This window comes from Lithobates pipiens, unplaced genomic scaffold (genome assembly GCF_037356315.1).
Source record: "Lithobates pipiens isolate NorthernLeopardFrog02 unplaced genomic scaffold, aLitPip1_a1.2 Scaffold_18, whole genome shotgun sequence".
In the NCBI taxonomy this organism is placed as follows: Eukaryota; Metazoa; Chordata; class Amphibia; order Anura; family Ranidae; genus Lithobates; species Lithobates pipiens.
In genome coordinates this window covers 78,487,563-78,512,408 of record NW_027507758.1, presented here as the reverse complement: position 1 = coordinate 78,512,408, position 24,846 = coordinate 78,487,563, and the positions used below count along the sequence as shown (strand labels likewise).

At 42.4% G+C, this 24,846-nt stretch overlaps 1 protein-coding gene across 1 annotated transcript in view; it reads left to right on the top strand.

Moving 5' to 3' along the window:
• Positions 1 to 24,846, top strand: part of CAPN8 (calpain 8) — a 114,549-nt gene that overhangs the window by 87,695 nt on the left and 2,008 nt on the right. Inside the window, exons 12-19 of the mRNA XM_077485814.1 lie at positions 6,916 to 6,952; positions 7,527 to 7,592; positions 10,986 to 11,043; positions 15,121 to 15,185; positions 17,597 to 17,665; positions 17,789 to 17,867; positions 20,318 to 20,434; positions 23,314 to 23,372. Coding sequence (XP_077341940.1) covers positions 6,916 to 6,952; positions 7,527 to 7,592; positions 10,986 to 11,043; positions 15,121 to 15,185; positions 17,597 to 17,665; positions 17,789 to 17,867; positions 20,318 to 20,434; positions 23,314 to 23,372 — 550 coding nt within the window. The remainder of the gene's footprint in view (positions 1 to 6,915; positions 6,953 to 7,526; positions 7,593 to 10,985; positions 11,044 to 15,120; positions 15,186 to 17,596; positions 17,666 to 17,788; positions 17,868 to 20,317; positions 20,435 to 23,313; positions 23,373 to 24,846) is intronic.

Sequence of the window (24,846 nt, the reverse complement as noted above, 5' to 3'; positions counted from 1 at the left end):
GTCTATATGTTATTTCCGAGCGCCGTCGTCACATGACCAGCTGCCTCTCCCCTCTCTCGATCTGACAGCTGCAGAGGGAGGGGCCGAGAACCCGCCACTGATGTTGGGAGGGGAGGAGAGAAGCAGCTGGTCATGTGAGCACTGATCGGCACTCTGAAATCAGGTATAGACTGCATTTTTCTTTTATAAAGCATGTACACAGGGGCACCTAGCATTAGAAAACAGAGAGAATTTCAGCAGCAGTGGAGGGGTGGACACTCACTAGCTGACAGGCAGGGAGGGGGCAGAAGATGGGGGAGAGGACAGAGGAGAGCTGCAGATGACGGAGGCATGTAAACTGACCACGGTGTCAAGGCTCAGCAGCCATAATAAACCGTAGTCAGTTTACAGGGGGGAGGACAGAACCAGGGTCAGCCAGGTATTTCAGGTGTTATAGAGAACCAAATGACATAACACAATTCCTGTGCTGTTCTTCATGCTTTAAAGGAACAGGATCCATATTTTTTCTATATTTAAAAAAATTTTTTTTTAGAGTAACAAACACTTCAAATAGGAAGTAAACCCTGATGGGTTTTACTTCCTCTTTTTTTCCCTTGCAAAGTAAAAGCATAATGGGCTAGTATACATCTCATACTAGCCCATTATGTTGCACTTACTTGCAAACAAAGCCTGCGATGTCTACTCTGTCCCTGCTGGTGGCCGCATCCATCTTCACCCCTCTTCCTTCTGGGGCCGTGGACTCCGGCTCAGTGCATGCAAGCGGGAGCCTCAGATCATGGCACGGGCCCTTTAGAAATGGCAAGATTGTGCCCTTCTTTCAGTGTGCATGCGCTAATGACTTTGGTGCAAGTGTTTATGGTAAATATCTCCTGTATAGGTTTAAGAGATATTTCCAGTACCTACAGGTAAGCTTTATTATTGGCTTACTAGTAGGCAAAAGTGGTGTAACTAGGTTTACAACCACTTTAAGGTAAGTATAAAAAAGACTGCACTGTATGTTGACACTGTGTGAAAAAAAAAATTGTATTGTAGTATTAGTACATTATAACCTAGGTAGAGAAAAAAAAAAAACTACAATTTATCCTAGTTTAAGATTTAAAAAAACAAAAAAAAAATATATATATATATATATATATATCATAGTTAAAGAGCAGCTCCGGGCTCCTTCAGAAAAAGTAAAAATGTCCAGGAATCCAGTGGCGTCCTCACCCGAGCCAATTTTTCCCTTAACAATCTTGACTAAGGCAAACCGGCAGCCGGTTTCCTACTGCACATGTGCAAACTGTGATGCGCTTTGTGAATGGGTCAGCTGTGGGGGAAGGGGGGGGGAGCCGAAGCAAACTGAGCCAGAATTTGGAGTCGGTACCTTTCAAATCGGGTATCCGCTGGGTGAGGCAGACAAGCGGAGCATCCCCTTTTGGGTGGAGCTCTGCTTTAATAACAAACAACAATATATCCTAGTTAAAGATTTAAAAAAAACTACAAAGTATCCTAGTTAGAGAACAATATTTCTTAATCTTAGAAGAAAAAAACTACAATATATCCCAGTTAAATAATAAAAAAAACAACAATATATCCTAATTAAGAAATCTTAAAAAAAAAAAAAAAAAAAAACCTACAACATATCCTAGTTAAAGAATAAAAAAAAAGAAAACTACAATATATCCTTGTTAAAGAATAAAAAAAAAAATACAATATATCATTGTTAAATAATAATACAAAAAAATACAATACAGTATATCCTGGTAAAAGAATAAAAACATGGCCTTCTCCTCAATAAGACATGTTGCCACCGTTGATGTGACTATGAATTGTATTGCTCATGTCGTTTATTTAACCACTTTCAGACCGGACCATTTTGCTGGTCAATGACCAGAGGTCTTTTTACAATTTGGCACTGCGCTGCTTTAACTGGTAATTGCGCGGTCATGCAATGTTGTACCCAAACAAAATTTGCGTCCTTTTCTTCCCACAAATAGAGCTTTCTTTTGATGGTATTTGATTGCCTCTGCGATTTTTATTTTTTGCGATATAAACGTAAAAAGACCGCAAATTTTGAAAAAAAATGATATTTTCTACTTTTTGTTATTAGAAAAATCCAATAAACTCAATTTTAGTCATACATTTAGGCCAAAATGTATTCAGCCACATGTCTTTGGTAAAAAAAAAGTCAATAACTGTATATTTATTGGTTTGCGCAAAAATTGTCACATCTACAAACTAAGGTACGTTTTCTGGAATTTACGCAGCTTTTAGTTTACGACTGAGAAAAAGTGGGGGAAAGCACTGCGCTATGACTTAACTAAACAAAAAGAACAGCTGCCAACACTTAAAACAAACAAAGTTCAACAATTTGGGGTAAAAATAGTGTAGCGCTTCTACAATAGTGAATGTGATAAACACGCACATAAACGAAAAATTGTATATATAGAAAAAAATGGTCACATAGGGAAGTCCATGATCATATGAAAAAAAAGTCCAATTAGAATGGCTGAAGACCTCCGTGATGTAACTGGTGCAGAAATGATTAGACCGCTTCAAGGGAGATAGGGGTCTTGCTAATCAGATATACCCAAGTAAATCGGCTTGTCTGTAGACATTAGAAAAATAGGTAAATACTCTTACCAACTGTGTTGGACTCACACGGTCTTATGACGGTTGAGTCTAGAAGGCTTGGGGTCCTAACCTAGGACCAAAGAGTGGATCGGTGAGGGTCAGTCGGAATGGTAAGGAAACTCCAAACAGCTGTAGGCCATACGGTGTATCTCACGGATGGAACATCAAGGTAGTTTCTTATCCAGCTCAGACGTGACACGATCAGCACAGGTGACCCCAAAAATGGGGTGGAAGATGTTGTGGGTTTTAAGCCAGAAAAAGAAAAAGAAAGCTCCACATGGTGCGGGTCAGACGGTCTTAACCGGCAAATTTATTTAAAAGTCAAATAATAAAGTAAAAAATTATGACTTAGTGATCACATAAAGGCTGAATAAAAAATAGAAATAAAAGCAATGTGGGGTGCCAACAGCTAGCCCGACGCGTTTCGACATAAATGCCTTCAACAGGGGCATGAAGCTAGCTGTTGGCACCCCACATTGCTTTTATTTCTATTTTTTATTCAGCCTTACGACTGCCTATCTCATTTCTTGAGGTGCTAAAATGGCAGGGCAGTACAAAACCCCCCCAAATGACCCCATTTTGGAAAGTAGACCCCCTAAGGAAATTGATAAGTGGCATGTTGAGCCCATTGAATATTTTATTTTTTTGCCTCAAGCGAATGAATAATGACAAAAAAAACATTTTTTTTTTTTTTTTTACACAAAGTTGTCACTAAATGATATATTGCTCACACATGCTATGGGCATATGTGAAATGACACCCCAAAATAAATTCTGCTGCTTCTCCTGAGTACGGGGATACCACATGTGTGGGATTTTTTGGGAGCCTAGCCGCGTACGGGGCCCCCGAAAGCCAAGAACCGCCTTCAGGTTTTCTAAGGGCGTAAATATTTGACTTCACTCCTCACTACCTATTACAGTTTTGAAGGCCATAAAATGCCAAGATGGCACAAAACCCCCACAAATGACCCCATTTTAGAAAGTAGACACCCCAAGCTATTTGCTGAGAGGCATGTTGAGTCCATGGAATATTTTATATTTTGCCACAAGTTGCGGGAAAATTACAAACTTTTTTTTTTTTTTCACAAAGTTGTCACTAAATGATATATTGCTCACGCATGCCATGGGCATATGTGAAATGACACCCCAAAATAAATTCTGCTGCTTCTCCTGAGTACGGGGATACCACATATGTGGGACTTTTTGGGAGCCTAGCCGCGTACGGGGCCCTGAAAACCAAACACCGCCTTCAGGCTTTCTAAGGGCGTTACAGTTTTGAAGGCCATAAAATGCCAAGATGGCACAAACCCCCCCAAATGACCCCATTTTGGAAACTAGACACCCCTAAATTTAGGGGTACACTAGTGAAACTAGGTAATAAATGGCGGGTGCCCTGAAACTATAAAAAAATAACTAACCAACCAGCGTCACCTGTAACAGTTATATGGTGATCACTGGTGAAAGGGTTAACTAGGGGGCAATCATGGGGCTTTATGCGGTAGTATATGGGGGTCCCTGGCGCTATAAAAAGCTGCGGCGAACCTAAATACCTACCTGCCTAACTAGCGTCACCTGTGACACTAATACAGCGATCAGAAAAACGATCGCTTATTAGGCTGGGTTCACACTGGAACGCCACGAATCCGCGGCGGGTTCCCGCATCGCATGCCTCCCGGCGGCAGTTCACACTGCCCTATGCGAACTGCTGGGAGTGTCAGTGAAATGTTAATGACACCCCCAGATCAGTTCGCATATCGCAGTGCGATCTGCAAACTCGGATCGCATGGTGTGAACACCCATGCGATCCGATTCTGCTGCGGACCAAAAAAAGGGTCCCGTGCGAATTTGCAGCAGGTGCGGCGCGAATTCAGCCATACTATCTGTATGGCTGAACTCGAATCGCACAGAGATCGGATGTGATTTGCACTGCAGTGCGGTGCGAATCACATCCGTTCTCATAAACCGCTGCAATGTGAACCCAGCCTTAGTGACACTGGCGACGGGGGGTGATCACGGGGTTAAACCTTTATTGGGGGGGTTAGGGGGGTACCTTAGAACTAAAGGGGGCTAACCCTAACTGCCCTAACAGTTATTACAGCCACAAATGACACCCGCCGGGTGATCAGGGGGTTAAACCTTTATTAGGTAATAAATGGCGGGTGCCCTGAAACTATAAAAAAATAACTAACCAACCAGCGTCACCTGTAACAGTTATATGGTGATCACTGGTGAAAGGGTTAACTAGGGGGCAATCAGGGGGCTTTATGCGGTAGTATATGGGGGTCCCTGGCGCTATAAAAAGTTGCGGCGAACCTAAATACCTACCTGCCTAACTAGCGTCACCTGTGACACTAATACAGCGATCAGAAAAATGATCGCTTATTAGGCTGGGTTCACACTGGAGCGATGCGGGAACGCCACGAATCCGCGGCGGGTTCCCGCATCGCATGCCTCCCGGCGGCAGTTCACACTGCCCTATGCGAACTGCTGGGAGTGTCAGTGAAATGTTAATGACACCCCCATATCAGTTCGCATATCGCAGTGCGATCTGCAAACTCGGATCGCATGGTGTGAACACCCATGCGATCCGATTCTGCTGCGGACCAAAAAAAGGGTCCCGTGCGAATTTGCAGCAGGTGCGGCGCGAATTCAGCCATACTATCTGTATGGCTGAACTCGAATCGCACAGAGATCGGATGTGATTTGCACTGCAGTGCGGTGCGAATCACATTCGTTCTCATAAACCGCTGCAATGTGAACCCAGCCTTAGTGACACTGGCGACGGGGGGTGATCACGGGGTTAAACCTTTATTGGGGAGGTTAGGGGGGTACATTAGAACTAAAGGGGGCTAACCCTAACTGCCCTAACAGTTATTACAGTCACAAATGACACCAATGCAAAAAAAAAAAAAAAAAAATGCAATTGGTGTCACTGTGACTGGGGGGGCAGGGGTAATTGGGGGGGTGATCGGGGGGTGAAGGGGGGGTGTGAGTGTGCCTGGCATGTTCTACTGTGTAGTGTCGTGTTGGTGCAACTCACCGATCCTCTCTCCTCGGTGCCGGAACGAAAACTACCGACACGGAGGAGAGATTACATCACTTCATCTCCTGTGTTTACATTACAGGAGAGGAAGTGATGTCACGGAGCATTTCTATTCGTCGGGAGCGATCGCGAGGGGGTGGCCATGAATGAATGGCCGCCCCCTCATCCCGGATCGCTCCCGAACGAATACCGACCGCTGCAGGCACCGGGGGGGGGGGGCGATCGGGCCCCCCACCCGCGGGAAGGCAGGGACGTATATATACGCCCATATGCCTGCCCGTGCCATTCTGTCGACGTATATCGTCGTGCGGCGGTCGGCAAGTGGTTAAATAATTAATTCTTTTTTTTTTTAATACAATATATCCTAGTTAAATAATAAAATAACACTATATACTAATAATAAAAAATATATATATATATATCCTAGTTGAAGAATAAAAAAAATCTGCAATATATCCTAGTTATAGATTTAAAAAAATACAATATCTACAATATCCCTCCAAACCACAACTGACTCCTAAGCAACATAACCCCCCCCCCCCTGAAAAAAATAGATTCCCCCCAGCAACAATAGATCCCCTAGCAGCCAGCTTCAATAAGAACCTCCAGCACACCCTAGCAACTCTTGCCACTACATACATTCAGTACTGAAAAAGCATTCTGCCACATTCCTGCTGTAAAAAGCTTGGCATATTAGTTTTAAAACCTATAGGCTTAAAAATAAAATAAACTTGACCAAAAACCATAATAGTTTGCATTTAAAGTGTTTTTTAAGGCAAAGGTTTTTTTTTTATCAATGTATTCTATGCATTAAGATAAAAAACCTTCTGTGTACAGCAGCCCCCCTCAGCTCCTCTAATACTTACCTGGGCCCATCTCGATCCAGCGATGTTGCGCGAGAGACTCGGCTGTCCAGGACTCTCCCTCCTGTATGGCTGAGACACACAGCGGGCGCCATTGGCTCCCACTGCTGTCAAAGTTAGTGAGGAGGCGGAGCCGAGCCGTGGCTCAGTGTCTGAATGGACACACACAGCAGCAGCTCGGCTTAGTTGCACCCATATTAAGATACTTGCTGTGTGGGCGTTCATCAGGAGGAAGCGAGGGACCTGAGAAGAAGAGGATCTATACTGCTCTGTGCAAAACCATTTCACAAAGCAGGTAAGTATAACATGATTGTTATTTTTAAACAAAAGAAAAACAAGACTTTAGTATCACTTTAATGTTCATTTTTTTTTTATTGTGTTTTCTTCCACCCAGGGAAGTTGGAGATGTGGCAAAAGGAAATCCTTATGAGGTAAGGGCATATTTAGCCCAGAATATATTTTCTTAAATGACAGTGTCATTATTATATAGCTTCCTGAGCTATGATATTGAATTTCAGCTTTGGTTATGCAGCAGTAGAAACGTGCATCTGCCTAAAACGTTCTAGCTAAAGGAATGCATTAGTACTAAATGAGATTTGGGGGGGTTTCTTGTGGTTTCATACAGAGGTCCTCTTCCAGTTTGAAGTTGAAACCCCATTTACAGTAACTGTGTTGTTATATGTAAGTTACCCAGGCAATCTATCTATGTAAAAGAAGAGTTTAAATACTTACCTCTCCCTAATTTGGTATCACATATTTTGTCGTAGGCTGCTTTTAAAAATGATTAGAAACAAATAAAATTGCATTACATAAATGTATAAAAGGGTAAAAGAGAAGACATTAAAAAAGGAGTCTTTCTTTCAGTCTTTAGTCAAACTGCAATGAGCGCACAAAATTGTGGTAATGTTGGTACAAAATAGAGGAGACTTATTGTTAAGAGCTAAACTTGCACCCCCCCAAAATGCAAGCAACATCATGGAATAACCATTTCTTCTTTCCCCTCAGCCTCAAGTATCCGACAAAGATGTTCCTGTCGACTTCAAGAATATTTTCGACAAACTGGCAGGGGGTGTAAGCAAATTTCAGTACTTTTAACAGAATAGAGTGAGAGACAGTAAAGGATATGTAGTGTTTTGTAGGTGAGGCTAGTGCTACAGAACCAAGAACCTCATCATTCATATATAAATATGTTGCCTTACTTAAAGTGGAACCAAAATTAAACATTAGGTCCACTTTAAGAAATTAAGGAGGAATTAGGAAAGGTAGGCCTTGGTATTAGAATAGGGTTGCCACCTTTTGTTCAAGCCAAACCTTAATGCCGTGTATACACGAGCGGAATTTCCGTTGGAAAAATCTTGGATGGTTTTTCCCACGGAATTCCGCTCAAGCTTGGCTTGCATACACATGGTCACACAAAGTTCTCTGAACTTTCAACCGTCAAGAAAGCGGTGACATACAACACTACGACGAGCCGAGAAAATGAAGTTCAATACTTCTGAGCATGCGTCGATTTGTTTCCGAGTATGCGTATGAATTTTGCACGTTGGAATTGCTACAGACTATCGGAATTTCCGATCTGAACTTTTTTCGACTGAAAAATAGAGAACCTGCTCTAAATCTTTTGCTGGTGGAAATCCCGCCAGCAAAAGTCTGATGGAGCATACACATGGTCGCATTTTCCGACCAAAAGCTCTCATCAGAGTTTTGCTGGTGGAATTTCCGATCGTGTATATGCGACACTACACATTTGCAGCACAGGGCATTTTTTTTTGCAGTAAACACTATAGGACCTGGAAAACATGTGGGTGTCACAAGAAGCGCACTAAAGTGGCACGCAGACCATGCTGCAGCGAACAGTGGGTGTGGCCAAATTGCTCTTGCTGACATTATTGCCCCACCCTTCAGTGATGCCAAACCTGGCCCCAGACAGCCGTCCGCTAGACTTGTGCACAACGGAAAATTTCTTTTAGTTTCGTTTTCATTCGTAAAATACTTACCGTATATACTCGAGTATAGGCCGACCCGAATATAAGCCGAGGCCCCCAATTTACCCCCAAAAAAACTGGCAAACTTATTGACTCGTGTATAAGCCGAGGGTAAGACATGCCTGTCCATCCCTGTGTGTGTGTCCGTCCATCCCTGTGTGTCCGTCCATCCCTGTGTGTCCGTCCATCCCTGTGTGTCCGTCCATCCATCCCTGTGTGTGTGTGTGTCCATCCATCCATCCATCCCTGTGTGTGTGTGTCTCCATCCATCCATCCCTGTGTGTGTGTGTCTCCATCCATCCATCCATCCCTGTGTGTGTGTGTATCCATCCGTGTGTGTGTGTGTGTCCAGCCTACCTGTGTCCCGAGCCTTTGTCCCGAGCCTCCGTCCCGTGCCTTGCCTCCTTGCCTCCGTGCCTCGCCGCCGTGCCTTGCCTCCGTCCCGTCCCGTCCCGTCCCGTCCCGTGCCGTGCCTTGCCTTGCCTCCGTCCCGTGCCCTCTTCGTCGGCGCCTCGGCGGCCATTGTAAAATTCAAAAGCTGCGCCGCCGCCTTCGCCTGTGATAGGCGGAACACTGAATTTCCCAGCAGCCTGTGTTCCGCCTATCACGTACATCGTATCATCCTCGTCCGTAGTACGAGGATGATACGATGTCCGTGATAGGCGGAACACAGGCTGCTGGGAAATTCAGTGTTCCGCCTATCACAGGCGAAGGCGGAGCCGGAGGCGCGGCTTTTGAATTATAGAATGGCCGCTGTCTGTCTGCTCGACACGCTGATTGAGCGGGCAGACAGCGATGACTCGAGTATAAGCCAAGGGGGGCACTTTCAGCCTCAAAAAAGAGGCTGAAAATCTCGGCTTATACTCGAGTATATACGGTAATTTTGTTCTGTTATATTCTTAATGTTACATTAATTCATTTTCAGATAATTTGTTATTTCTATAGAGTGTCGATATTTGTTATTAGGGATGATCCGAACACCCTCTGGTTCGGTTCGCACCAGAACCTTCGAACGAACCTAAAATTCATACGAACTTTAGAACCCTATTAAAGTCTATGGGACTCGAATGTTATCAATCAAAAGTGCTAATTTTAAAGGCTAATATGCAAGATATGCAACAGACAACACCAGCAATAAGGGGTATCTTCATGTGTATACTGTGCTGGAGGCACACAACACCCACTTTAACTCCTGCAGATGACTGTATTAGAGAAAACCAGCAATAAAGGGTAGATACAGGTGTATACTGTGCTGTGCTGGAGGCACACAACACCCACTAACTCCTGCAGATGCCTGTATTAGAGTACACCAGCAATAAAGGGTAGATACGGCGCTGTGATTGGCCAAGCATGCGGGGTCACAGTGCATGCTTGGCCAATCATGAGCCAGCAATGCACTGCTATGTAGTGCATTGTGGGCCGTTCATGCGACACGAATTTGGTGCAAACGGTCCACAAAGTTCTGAATTCGCCGAACAGACAAAAGGCCGATGTTCGAGTCGAACACCGAGCTCATCCCTATCCCTATTATACTGAATCGATTCATTTTATATGTATATCAATTAGATTCAATATTTATATATGTATTAATATTCGTGATAAGGATTCGTAGTTTGGAAAGTCATTTAGTTGATTATTGAATCTATTAAAACACCCAATGACAATATCTCTTCTCCTCTGCACAAATACAATGCAAGACCCTTCTCACTCAGTTCTCAGGAATGCGCTTTGCCAGCAATCCAATCTCCAGCACAAAATTAATCAGCTGATTGGATTGTAAAATTTACTTTGCGTTGACCTTCTGTTTCATTAGATCTTTAACGAATTATCGAATCATGACAAATTAATTCGTTATATCCACTATAATTTCTTTCATATTAGCTGAAATTTGTTATTTTTTTCTTCGGACATTCGAATGCATCCGAATGTCCGAAAGATGCAAAATTCGGTCTAATTTCGATTTGTTTTATGAAACTAATTTCACATGTCTACTGTCCATCTCTCCTGGACAGAAACAGATTTATGTGTGACAATCTGCAGGTCATATTAACACTGTGTTTAATTTATTTTTCATGTTTCCACATGAATGCTTGTTTTACTCAGGGAATAATCTAACACACTTCTCTTTATCCATGGTGCTGTAGTCTTTCCACTGGTTCTAGTTGTGACGACCAGTCCCCCGAAGCCTGTGGTATTGCTGGTCTTGTCGCTGTCCCTCTTGCCGACATCAGCAACGTAGGACCAGCAGTCATCAAGAGGGAGATTTACTAAAACTGGTGCACTCCATCTGGTAGCCAATCAGCTTCTAACTTTAGCTTGTTCAATTAAGTTTTGACAATAAAACCTGGAAGCTGATTGGTTTCTATGCACTAATATTATACAGTATGTTATTATTACATTTAGGTTCTTGTACTTCATTCTTTACATTGCCTGTTGATGTCTTTATATCATTGCTTACTGGTTCTTATCTATTATGTAGAAAGGAGAAATCAATGCCAAGGATATTCAGGCAATTCTCAACAAACTTCTGGCCAGAAGTAAGTTTATCTTTTGTAACAAACTAATGATTTTAAAGGGAAAATACAGAGAGTTTTAGTGAGCTCGTTATTTCAGGTTATTACTGCGGTTTCTACTTTAAAGGCCCATCCTTTTGATTTCAGTGAAGTAGGGAAAGATTAGAGCATCTGTCAGGTTTTTATTGCCATCTGTGTTCCATTGTAGAGATTTCAAAATATACATATTAATTCACTTTCTACAATGGGGAAAGAGGCAGAAACTAATTTTATTATAGTGAGAAAGGGTTGGACATTCTAAAATTTTTTTTTTATTGCTCCCATGTCTTCCTGTCCATGTGACACCACCCACCCCCCCCACCCCTCATTTCTTGTCTTGAGGTCAAAGTCAGTAATAAAAACTTGATCGAAAGAGTACAACATTTTTCGTATGATCTTCATATGTTTCTGTACTTGCTTTCATAATTTATTTTTCCATATTCCATTTTATCATATTTTATTCTATTAAATATAGAGATTTGTAGATTAGCCACTAGAGGGAGCAAACTTTTTTCCAATCAATCTGCCTTCATTCTTAAAGAGGTTGTAAACCTCTGAAAAACAAAAAAACAAGAAAAAAACCCTGCAAGACAAAGGCATAATGAGCAAGTATTATGAAATACTTACCTTAGAACGATTCCCTGCAGTGTCGCCCGCACTCCAATTCCATGGCTGACATCTTTCACCGGAGTTACCTCCAGATTCATGGGCTCTGGAGCTATAATCGTCCGAAGCCACGATAACGCCACACGCGTGTGGAAGCACATGCTGGTCACCAGCGGTCCGTTTCTTCGATGCGCATATGACGCCGGCAGCAGCGGATATAGTGAATATCTCCTAAACTGTGCAAGTTTAGGAGATATTTACAGTCCCTACAGGTAAGCCTTATTATAAGCTTACCTATAGGTACAAGTGGTGTAACAGAGTTTTACAACCACTTTAGTAATTGTTGATATTGTTGATATTAGATATTACTTAAATATATGTTACAGCCCTCACATTTTTGTAAAATAACTCAACACACAGCCATTAATGTCTAAACTACTTGCAACAAAAGTGAGTACACCCTTAAATGAAAAGGTCCAGATAGGCCCAAAGTGGCAATATTTTGTGTGGCCACCATTATTTTCCAGCACTACCTTAACCCTCTTAGGCATGAAGTTCACCAGAGCTTCACAGTTTGCCACTGGACTCCTCTTCTACTCCTCCATGGTGACATTATGGAGCTGGTGGATGTTAGAGACCTTGCGCTCCTCCACCTTCCATGTGAGGATGCCCCACAGATGCTCAATAGGGTTTAGGTCTGGAGATGTGCTTGGCCAGTCCATCACCTTTACGCTGAGCTTCTTTAGCAAGGCAGCGGTCGTCTTGGAGGTGTGTTTGGGGTCTTTATCATGTTGGACTTGTGCCCTGCGGTCCAGTCTCTGAAGGGAGGGGATCAAGCTCTGCTTTATGTCACAGTACATGTTGGCATTCACAGTTAACTCAATGAACTGTAGCTCCCTGGTGCTGGCAGCACTCGTGCAGCCCCAGACCATGGCACTCCCACCACCATGCTTGATTGTACTAGTCTGGTTGCCGCCACACACGCTTAACACCATCTGAACCAAATAAGTTTATCTTGGTCTCATCAGACCACAGAATATGGTTCTAGTAATCCATGTCCTTAGTCTGCTTGTCTTCAGCAAACTGTTTGCGGGCTTTCTTGTGCACCATCTTTAGTAAAGGCTTCCTTCTGGGACAACAACCATGTAGACCAATTTGATGCAGGTGGTCTGCGTACTGACAGGTTGACCCCCCCACCCCTTCAACCTCTGCAGCAAAGCTGGCGGCACTCATATGTCTATTTCTCAAAGACAACCTCTGGATATGACGCTGAGCATACTCAACTTCTTTGGTCGAACATAGCGAGGCATGTTCTGAGTGGAACCTATCCTGTTAAACCGCTGTATGGTCTTGACCACCATTCTGCAGCTCAGTTTCATGGTCTTGGCAATCTTCTTATAGCCTAGGCCAACTTCATGTAGAGTAACAATTCTTTTTTTCAGATCCCCAGAGAGCTCTTTGCCATGAGGTGCCATGTTGAACTTCCAATGACCAGTATTGGAGAGTGAGAGCGATAACACCAAATTTAACACACTTGCTCCCCATTCACACCTGAGACCTTGTAACACTAACGTATCACATGAAACTGGGGATGGAAATTTGGCTAATTGGGCCCAATTTGGACATTTTCACTTAGGAGTGTACTCACTTTTGTTGCCAGCAGTTTAGACATTAATGGCTGTGTGTTGAGTTATTTTGAGGGAACGGCAATTTTACACTGTTATATAACCTGTACACTCCCTACTTTACATTGTAGCAAAATGTAATTTCTTCAGTGTTGTCACATGAAAAGATATTATAAAATATTTACAAAAATGTGAGGGGTGTACTCACTTTTGTGAGATACTGTACATTTAAGAGTTGTCCATCCCAACGACTTGTTTTATGGGAAGACCTGTGTGACTGAAATTTTATCTTAACAGTTTTTTATAACTGGGACAACTGCATTGAGATACTGAAAGATCCCTCTAGTAGCCAATCTGCAAATCTGTATACCGTAATTAACACAATAACATGAAAATAGGGAGTGAGCTTGTGCAATTCTAAACATTGTGGTAAATCAAAATATGTGCTTACTCAAAATGTGTAATTCCTGTTGGCAGGGCAAAGCAATTCTAAACAGTAGGGATGAGTCTGATGTACCTGGGTTTGGTTTAGGGCAGGTTCGGCAAACTTTGCTAAAGTTCAGGTGCCGAAAGCAAACCTCATTGAAGCCAAATGTTAAAAACCATAATTGACCATATCTAGGCCAATATTCAGGGGATTGACATACACATGGCATAAAAGGGCTGGGCACTGGCCTGGGTAACATGAACCAAAGCAAAGAAATATATATTTTTTAAATTCCGGCCATTAAATTAATGGGGCTGGGTGATGTCACTAATTGCTAAGGACGCAACAAGTGCTGGCAGCTTCCACAACCATTGACAGGAAGAAAGTTGTAGCATTACTGCTGCTATATATGAGATTCTGTTCCCGTTGAACAAGCAAAATAGATTTATTACAAGGTTACAGCCTGAGTCATAAATTCCTCCTTTGCAAAATGTTACACTTTTCTGTCCAGGAATACAGACACACAGATCTGTAAACCTGTCAGCGAGACTCTGATGAAAGAGACAGCCTGTTTTGCGACTGTCTAATTAATTTTCTTGATAACAGTCCCCCACTGTAGGTTTCCCATTAAAGCCCACCTTTGGCTACCCCAGATGTGCTTCCCCCACATGTATTTTATGTTTATAATTATTTAAAACTTACCTTTCTTCTTCCGCCTTTTCTATCTTCAGACTGGCCATGTAATAGACGGGTCCACTTCCTCTTTGCCTCTTTCCAATGTTGGGCAGTCCTCAATGATGCTGCGAGTGGTAATGATGTAAATTATATCATTATTGCGCTGTAAGTGCAGAGCTCAATGAAGAGGCCCCTTCAGTGGGTGAATCAATAATACCCAGTCCTCACAGGATGTCCTCAGTCTTCTGCGTTGAATGATGGCCAGACTGAGGGCATCTAATGGCAGAAAGGAATTACTGTGGGGGACAGCACGAGAGAGGAAGTAAATATTGCAGCCAGAGCTGCATTTTTTAAATTTTGCATCTCCAAGAGAAGTTTTAATGACCCTTGCACACAGATCTGGACTCCCTAGGGTTATTTTTTTGATACCCAGTATGATACAGTGCTCACTATTAAAGTGTATCTAAACTCAAAAACAAAAATGTAATATCTTGCAGCTTACCAGTCCTAAGGTATTGTGGCTGGGTTAATTTTTTTGTCTTTATTTTTTGCCTGCTGAAAATGTTCTTAGTAGCCTGAAAAAATGAAAATGAACGCAGCCACAACATCTAAGTACTTATAAACTGAAGTATATTACAATTTAGTTATTGGGTTTAGACACCCTGGCCCCTGTTACAGCACTTTCAAAAGCCAGATGGCAATGTGTGATTTATTATCTTCTCTTTTTAGGAACAGATTTAAAGTCCACTGGATTTACAATGGCAACGTGCAGAGAGATGATCTCCCTCATGGATGTATCCTTTCTGTTACCGCAGATATGTCAGACAAAGGCTGTCATTTTGGAAAAGCTGCAGCAGGCTCACAAGCTTGGCCAAATAATTTCAATTCTTTACAATTTCAAAATAGCAACAATCAATCGATCTGTAACTCCAATGTTGTTGCAGTTATCTATGATCTCAGAAAAACTCTTTAAGCCCCATACACCCTATCAGTTTTTCTGCAGATTTTTTCCTTCAGATTTACCAAAACCATATAATATGAGGTCAAACCTTAGGAGTTTCAATTTGTGTGCAATCAGGCAGGCCATTGTACTACATGGTTTTGGTAAATCTGAAGGAAAAATCAGCAGAAAAACTGATAGTGTGTATGGGGCTTAAGTTGCCTTTGACCAAAAAGCTGGCCATAGATGGGTTTGAATGCAAAATCTTGGGAAAAGAAGGCTCTAAGAAAATTTGTTCATTTTTCTAATCATTTTTGGGTCAATCAACGTTCCTTTTTTTTTCACCACAATACAAAAAAATTGGAAGGTGCAGGATGGAAAATTTATGCAGAAAGAACAAATATCTAACATTACATGTTTTTTTTGTTTGGTAAAGTCCATTCCTTCTAAAATCAATTAAGCACCAGTGAGAGAGGTGTGAAACGCGTTAGTGTTTGCAATTTTAATCTGTTTTTGTACGGACTGCATCATCAATAAAGGAAACTACTATTTTTGGAGTGCGGCTATTCGGATCTTTATTTGCTCATATGTAAAATCAATTGTTAAAAGCAAACAACATCTTTAGAATGACAAATGAATGCTTTAAGAATATTTTTAAGAATTTTCTTAAGAATTTTTGTTTGTAATTCTATCCATCTATGGCCAACTTTAGTTATGTATTTTGTGCATGTACAGTGGCCGTGGGCATTTGATTGACCAAAACCAGGAAACAATTCTTAAACTGATAACAATTTTTGTAACCCTTTGTCGACAGAGAGGTTTTCATTATTGTGTTAAAAAATAATCGTAGTCACACTGGAGTTCAGTTGCACAGAGCAGCATTCCATATCACACATACCCTCAGGGTCCTCTTTAATAAGGCTCAATCAACTTGGGTACACCCAGCCTGCCAGATTCTCTTGCAGTTATCACTGTCTTCTCCCAGCAGGGACGGTTTCCCCCTCTGGGAGAAGACAATGGCCCAGCAGGAGGGATTCCCGCATCAACACTGTCTGTCTCTGTGTATTGCTGGCCTTAGGGAAGTGACCATTTGTTCACTTGTGTGAAGCGGACCTATTCATTTGAATTATATTCGCCTCGCTTTACAATTTAGGAGCCTCATTAAGTGTAAAGTTGAAGGTTCTCATGAAAGAGCACCCCCCCCCCCCCCATAACCAGTGATACTTATCTTGCTTATGCTCCCCACCACTCTGTTCTTCATTTCAGCTTGAAATCCATACCTTGCATAAGCTCAATGCTGAATGGTATTGAAGCTTACACAGAGATCATCCCTCATGTGACAGTGTTTGGGCCTGGTGTTCGACCACTCAGGCCTGAGTACTGCTACCACAGAGAAGGAGGTATACTTCCTCATACCTGGAAGTATTGGATGTTTCCTGAAGGATCTGATGAAGCAACAAAGTAACACGGTGAAGGTGATGACCAAAAGATGGGGAGTTTCTTTCAAGAGAACCGGTCACTGTACATTATCAGGGGTGGGGAATCTAACCCTCTTTTCCTTGTCAATAAGTAAAAGGAGGATATTCCCTGTGTCATACTCACTTGTTAAAATCTGGTCTGTAAGGATAAGTGAATTCAAGAGTTTTCATTTCCCAAATATTCACTGAAAAGTAGGAGATTTGGGCAAAATTTCACATTTTGGTGAAATGCATTGAAGTCAAAAATGGTTTCTCATTAACCTTCACAAAGCCTAAAATAAAAAATGCAAAGTGGCACTCTACACATAGCAACTAAAACACATATAAAATGGAAAAAAAATCAAACACTAAGAGCATTAAAATTAACTACCCTAAGCTGCCCTTTAAAAAAAAAAACTACCCTAAAGAAAAACGCCCTTTAAAAGGTAGATTCTTTTCAGCCAAATTTCACGTAAGCAGTTCAATCAGAGAAGTTCAGCGTTTGCACAAAATTTAGTAATTTTGACCCAAATTATCCCTACTGGTTTGGCTCTAGAATAGTTCTTATAAATGGTAGATTGGAAGTAAACTAGCAAAGGGTTCTGGAACTCCCCTTCATCTATACTCAGAGGAGCACTTTGGTTTTCCTGACTGGATTAGCTTTCCACAGCGAACATCTACTCTCTGCCGATCAGCTGGTTTTGGTGCAAATTCCAGTTCAGGTGGTTTTCGTGGGAAATAATCAGTTCAGAAACTTTGATTACGAAACATGATTAAAAAAACAATTCCTTGACTTAAATCTGTTAAGATGGATGGCACTGGAACGCTGAGTCTGGTAGAATTTAGAACCCTCTGGATGAAGATACAGAAATATATGGTAACTTGGTGTTCCTGCTATACATTTAATATGTAATATTGCTGTGATTTTAGTCTTGGACATAACAAAGTAAAGATATGCAAAAACACTTATACATTCCCTTTAAATGTAATCTGCATACAGGATGTCTTTATTAAAGCAGACACTGACAGATCAGGCACCATGGATGCCCATGAAATGAGGATGGCATTACACAATGCAGGTAACATATATCTGTTTTATTGAAAATTGATGTAAGAGGTCCTTACAAAGTTGGGCCTTTCTTCTGCCACTTAAGCATAGCGAAAGAGATCCTTTGCCCTATTTGTATGTTGTTTTTGTTCCAATCAGATATAAGGGTGTCTGTTCTTGCAAGAATATAGTCAAAAGCTAAAAAGAGAGAGAACCAACTTGTGTGAAGAAGAGGATTGATACCATGTGGTCTGAAAGGTCTTAGCCCTTGTACACACGGTCGGAGAATCTGTCGGAATGAGTCTTATCGGACCGCGTCGTCAGATAATCCGACTGTGTGTGGTATGCATTGGACTGATTCCGTCCGAATCTCCGTCCGATCCAAATTTCCAACATGTTGGAAATATTTCCCGACCAACTGGGCCGGACGGACCTAATCCGATCATGTGTAGAGCATTTTGATCGGACCAAGTGCCACGCATGCTCAGATCAAATTCCTACATCAAAGCTATTGGCTACTAGCCTGAATGTAGTCCCATCATAACGAAATTACGTCATCACGTTCTGAAAGATCGGATTTTTTGCCAACTTGGCCCGACCGTGTGTATGCAACAGTTTCGGACACAATCCGTCGGACTAAATCCGACGGGCAAAATCCGACGGATTTGGTTGGCAAAATCTCAGACCGTGTATACGTGGGCTTAGGTGTGATGTAGTAGATGGAAAGTGGAAAGCTGGTAAAAAGGTACTAGATGGCAAAATGAATCACTAAAGAGAACCTTTATAATTATTCAGAAAAACTCTACCTTTTATCATCAAAATTCTGCCTTGAGATACACTCCAGTGACTTTGCCTAGGCTAAGATAATGTCATCAGTCTGTTGCAGGCAGGATTAAAGGGGTTGTAAACCCTCATGTTTTTTCACCTTAATGCATCCTATGCATTAAGATAAAAAAACACCTTGCAGTCATCACCCCCTCCCCGTTTTACTTACCTGAGCCCCTTCATCTCCTCAGCGGGGACGCGCTGTCCCTCTCTTCATGGGGTCCCAGCTTTTAATTGGATAGATTGATAGCAGCACAGCCATGGGCTCCTGCTTCTGTCAATCAAATCCAATGAAAAGAGCGCCAGGGGTGGGGTCGAGTCTGGCATTCATGTCTATGGACGCAAATGCTGGACTCGGGAGTGCGCCCGCAAGGTAACCCCTGGGAGAGCACTTCTCCAAGGGGGTTATTTGAGGCAAGGAGGAGCTGTGAGAGCCGCCAGGGGACCCCAGAAGAGGATGTTTGGGGCCACTCTGTGCAAAATGAGCTGCACAGTGCAGGTAAGTATGACATGCTTGCGATTTAAAAAAAATAAGAAACGATCCTTTACAATCACTTTCAGCATTTCCTCATCCACAGTGAAGAAAAGGCTTTCAAGAGGGTCTGGGATTTTGATGGGAGTTTATACAAAGTAGCGGGAGGGCGTAATATTTGAAGAGCTCACTGGCTCACAACAGACAAGGCTACCCTCCAGTGGGTAGACCAGCAGGTTACCAGAAACATGCACAAATGGAGGGAGCACCAGACCAAAAGTTCCAGCACTTAGCTTCCCTGCACAGATTCCCACAGGAAAAAAGCTCTATTTTCAGTCCATTCAAGGTTGCTATTTTAACTAAGGCCTGGTTCACACCTATGCAGTTTGTTTTTGATCCATTTCTGCAGTGCTTTATGCACACACATTTTTGACGTGTTTTTACGTTTGCATTTTTTATGCTTTTGGTTTTTTTGGGGGGGTTATTTGTTGTTGGGCAGATTGAAAAAAGAAAATTGCTGCAAAATCCATGACATACTTTTCTGCAGCTTCTCCATTGAAGTCTATTGAACCAAAAATGCACCGACTTGCATTTAAAAAAGTCCCCGACCCTTTCCAGAAATGCAGCGGCTGAAAAAAAGCATGGATGTGAACGTATCGTATAAGAACCCTTGTTAAATTAATTGTAGTGCGTTTCTGCAAAAAGCAATAAAAAACGCATAGGTGTGAACCAGGCCTAAAGCCCTGATGGGGGGGGGGGTCTGACCTCTGAAATGCGTTAGTATTTTTTGAGTGCAAACTAATTTGGTCTCTTTTGGTCTAGTGCTCTGTCCATTTGTGCATGTTTTTTCTTCTTCTGCAGTGGTCAGACTGCAACATTATAACTTGGCAGCAAGTCCCAAGGTCAGAGGGTGCAGCAGGGGCTGATCTGTGTCAGTAATTTGTCAGCCAAGAACTGGACATGCACCAGAATTTACATGGTTGTGCCATCTCTGAGCTGATATCTTAACCCAGGAAGCAAATAGGGACTCTGGAGGTCTATTCTCTCTGGATCTCCATGAGAGCCCATCAATACCTAAAAGATGGATTAATTAGTTAGCATGCTAAGTCCACTTTGGGATATCCCAATAACAGAAGATGCAGCAATGATGGCTAAAAATAATCACTGACATTGTTTTCTTCCAGGGTTTAATCTTAACAACCAAATCCAGCAGAGCATCGCTCAGCGCTACGCTTCAAATGACCTGACTGTACACTTTGATGCATTTATTGGCTGCATGATACGTCTGGAGACTTTGTTCAGTAAGTGAGAGATCAGCAAACCAAAAACTCTGATGTACCCGCAGACATTACACAGAGCAATCATTTTATAATTCTGACATTTAAAGTGGTTAAAAAGGCAGAAGTTTTTTTTTTTATCTGAATGCATTCTATGCATTCAGATAAAAAGCCTTCTGTGTGCAGCAGCCCCCCTAATACTTACCTGAGCCCCATCTCTGTCCAACGATGTCCACGAGTGTCTCAGCTGTCCGAGATTTACCTTCCCAATTGGCTGAGACGCAGCAGCGGCACCATTGGCTCCCTCTGCTGTCAATCAAAGTCAGCTAGCCAATCAGGGGAGAGAAGGGTTGGGGCTGGGTCAGGGCATTGTGTCTGAATGGACACAGGGAGCGGTGACCCGGCTTGGGTGCCCCCATAGCAAGCTGCCTGCTGTGTGGCCACTGAACAGCAGGTAGGGGCCAGGATCGCAGAAGAGGGACCCAAAAAGAGGAGGATCCGGGCTCCTCTTTTCAAATATACTACAACAGAGCAGGTAAGTAGAACATGTTTATTATTTTTATAGGAAAAAAACGATCCTTTACAATCACTTTGACCTTTCACACTGAGGAATTTTTTAGGCATTTTAGTGCTGGAAATAGCGCCTGTAAAGCGCCTGAAAACTGCCTCCTATTCATTACAATGTGTGCTTTCACACTGGGGCGGTGCGCTCGCGGCATGTTCGGAAAAGACCTGCGCTCCCAAGACACCCCTGCTCATTGCAATGAATGGGCAGCTCTTCCAAAGCACTTCGCTTCGGAAGCGCCGAAACACAGGAGTTTTTAACCCCTTTTTTGGGGTTAAAAGCAACCTGCTAATGGCCGAAAAGTGTCACAAAAGCGCTGCTTAAACAGTGATAAAGCACCGCTAAACGAGCAGCGCTCTATCGCAAATGGCCGGCACTTTCACTGTGAAAGCAGTTCAAGGACTTTTACATTTTGGAGCAGGACTAAGGCTTTAGGCAGCATATGCAGTTAGGAGATTGTTAATGTGGGGTCAAAGATTAGGGGGTTAAAGCAGTAATAAACCCCAAACCAAACTAATTATATAAAGCAGCTTACCAATGCTTAGATGTGGTGGTTGTATTGGTTTTCTTTTTTTATGGCTGTTCCCCTTTTTATTTTGATCTGGCCATTCACAACCTGCTGTATAAGAGTGCCCCCACTCTAGATGAAGGAACATATTAGACACTCTTGGACACATCATTCTCAATATGGGGGAGGGAAATGTTACATTAACTAGCAGATTTAGATGCACCAACAAATTGAAGCCAAACTCCAAATAAAACTTTTTAGGTAGTTACAGCAAACCTTGTTCCTTTTGGAATAAAGGTTTTACATAAATAAGCTGATCATTGTAAGCACCCCTCTCAGTGGTAGATGTTTTGTTTAAACCCTCTAACTGCTACATCTGCACGACAGCCTGTTCTATTGAAAAACAAAAGACTTACCAGGTGAAAATAAAAGAAACAAAGCCTAAAAAAAGAAAACTAATGACACAATCACATCCAACAATTGGTAAGCTGCAATATTATAAATGTTTGATTTTAGGTTTGGTACTTCTTTAAGGTTTGGCTGCACATAGATGATTTGTTATTTTTTTGATTAGCCAGAGGGCTGATCGAAAAAAAAAAAACGGATTCCCCCATCCACAATAAACAAGGTGGTTGGAGAAATCATACCTACTGTGCCATTGTATTCTGATAACGGGACTCCTCTGCTGTCAGAAAATAATGATCACCGGCTGCAGCTGATTGACTGCAGCTGCTGATCAACAAACATTTTTCAACATTCCTATTCGACAGAAGTTGTAAAGCCCCATACACATTATCAGATTTTCTGCTGATTTTTTTCTTTCAGATTTACCAAAACCATATAACATGAGGCCAAACCTTAGGAGTTCCAATGTGTATGCAATCAGGCAAGCCCTTACATTATATGGTTTTGGTAAATCTGAAGACAAAAATCAGCAGAAATTCTGATAGTGTGTATGGGGTTTTAGATTGACATCTATTGAGCGGGAACATCTACAGGGAACCAAATTTGTCCAGTCCCTCCTGAACCTGCAAAATTTGGATCCATCTATGGCCAGCTTAAATTATAAGTAAAGGCAAAACTTTTTTTTTAGTTTTGGACAGAGTGAAGATGGATTAGAACACCTGTCAGGTTTTTATCTTGCCTGTCCAGCACCCTGAACAAAAGTTACTTACCTTGATCTTATGAACACGGCCTACTACAATCTTCCCAAATATTCTTTCCTCTGACCATGCCTGCACACCATGGCTGAAAACGCTGACCTGCCGCCGGTCAGCTCCTGGTTTTCCAGCATGTTCGTCTGACAGAAGCTGCCATACACAGGGGCCATATGTTGGCTGGTTTTTATTGAACGCTTTTTTTATTGAATGTTTTTTATTGATCGGACCGGCTGCCATACACATGGGTCGAATGTTGGCTGGTTTTTATTGAACGGCTTTTTTTATTGGCCGTTTTTTATTGATCGGACCGGCTGCCATACACACGGGTCGAATGTGGGCTGGTTTTTATTGAACGGCTTTTTTTATTGGCCGTTTTTTATTGATCAGACCGGCTGCTATACACACGGGTCGAATGTTGGTTGTTTTTTATTGAACTGCTTTTTTTATTGAACGTTTTTTATAGATTGGACCGGCTGCCATACACACGGGTCGAATGTTGGCTGGTTTTTATTGTTGAACCATCCGATGTCGTCCAGCATTCGGCATGTGTGTACTAGGCTTCAGGGTCTACTTTAAAGTGATCCAGGACACTGACAGCACACATCAAAGGCCAGTGGCTCTATGCAATGATCTTATAGCAAATAAAATGCATTTATTTGTTCTCTTCCAGAAATGTTTAATCTTTTGGACAAGAATAAAAGCGGAACCATTGATCTGACCTTGCCTGAGGTATGGTAAATCCTATTAAAAGCATACTATTTTTTTCTGTTTTCTTCATAAACTGGTTACGGGTCTAGTAGGCATCTGTGTGGGCAAAATAAAAAAAATGTATATTAAGTACAGCTCTCTAACATGCACATTTCCCCCAAAAAATACACAGGTACACAAAATACCTGTTAATCTGCTAAAAATCCAGTGAGCTCCTAACTTCCTGTAGCGAGCTGACAACTGTACCTTTGCTGCATTGAAATCCCAAACAGTGTTATCATTTCTTCTCGACTAAAGAACATTTCCCCCTCTGTAATCTGGAGATGAGGAAACAGGGAACTGTTCTGTACTCCAAATCAGGAGTGAACAGTCTAAGCTCCATAGTTGCCAACATTCTCCAAAAATGTATAGGGACACTTTTTTCGTCTGTAATCGGAGTCCTATAATTGGTGGGTGGGGCATTCATTTGTAGGCATGGTGTATCAGGGGGGTGGAAAAATGTGGCGAAAAATGGGCATGGTCTAAACTGAATATTAGGCATGGCTTAAAGGGGGTGTGGTTACAGTCTGAAATTAAAGAGGGTATCACATACCTGGTGGAGACTGGAATGTGATAGAGGCCTCCCTTGCTCCTCCCACCTACACTCCTGAAGGTGGGAACAGAAGGTGTAAAGACAAGGAGTGGCACGACTGCCGGGTAGCTGGCTGGTTATGTCCCCTCTGAAGGTGGGTAGAGCTGGCAGTCACCTTTCTTGGAGCAGGAAGTAGAAGCAGCTGGGCAGCAGAGCGTGCACAGGAGCGAAACCAGGAGAAGAGCAGTAATTAGCAACAATCGGCAGGCAAATGCAAGTCCAGAGGGCAGGCCAAGGTTGGGTAACAGCCGGGCAGTGTGGTACCAAGTCAGCAGGCAGATACAAGGTAACAGAGTAAAGGAGCAAGCGGAGGGGAAGTCCAAAGATGAGCCGGGTCATACACGAACAGACAGGAGCAACGGATCAGGACTTGGTGGGTCAGGAAGAATCTGAAGATCATCCAGCACTTGTTTGCAGTGACAGAGCAGTTTAAATAGGCCACTGGGCGCCAAGTGCTAAATGGCACGCGCACATACGTGTGCACATGCATACTCATTCACGCACCAATGTGCACACGCACACATACCCGTGCACGATGAACTGGCATTGCAGGCATTATGTTGGTCCTTTGCTTATGAATATTAGCATGTGTGCAATGAGTATGAGCATGAGCAGTTATCCGCACTGGCCTTTTAGTGGTGGAGGTCCGGTTTACCTTACAGAGGGATGGGGGGAGAAGGAAGAGAGGGATGGAGGGAGAAAGAAAGAGATAGGGAGGGAAAAGAGAAGGAAGAAAAGAAGGTAGATAAAGCAGATAAAGATACTCCAAACACCTGGTGTTGGCGATTTAATTCACAACACCATGGTTGGTATGGTGTCAGGATAATTGAAGGGCATTTTTTGTATTATTACATTGTAATATAA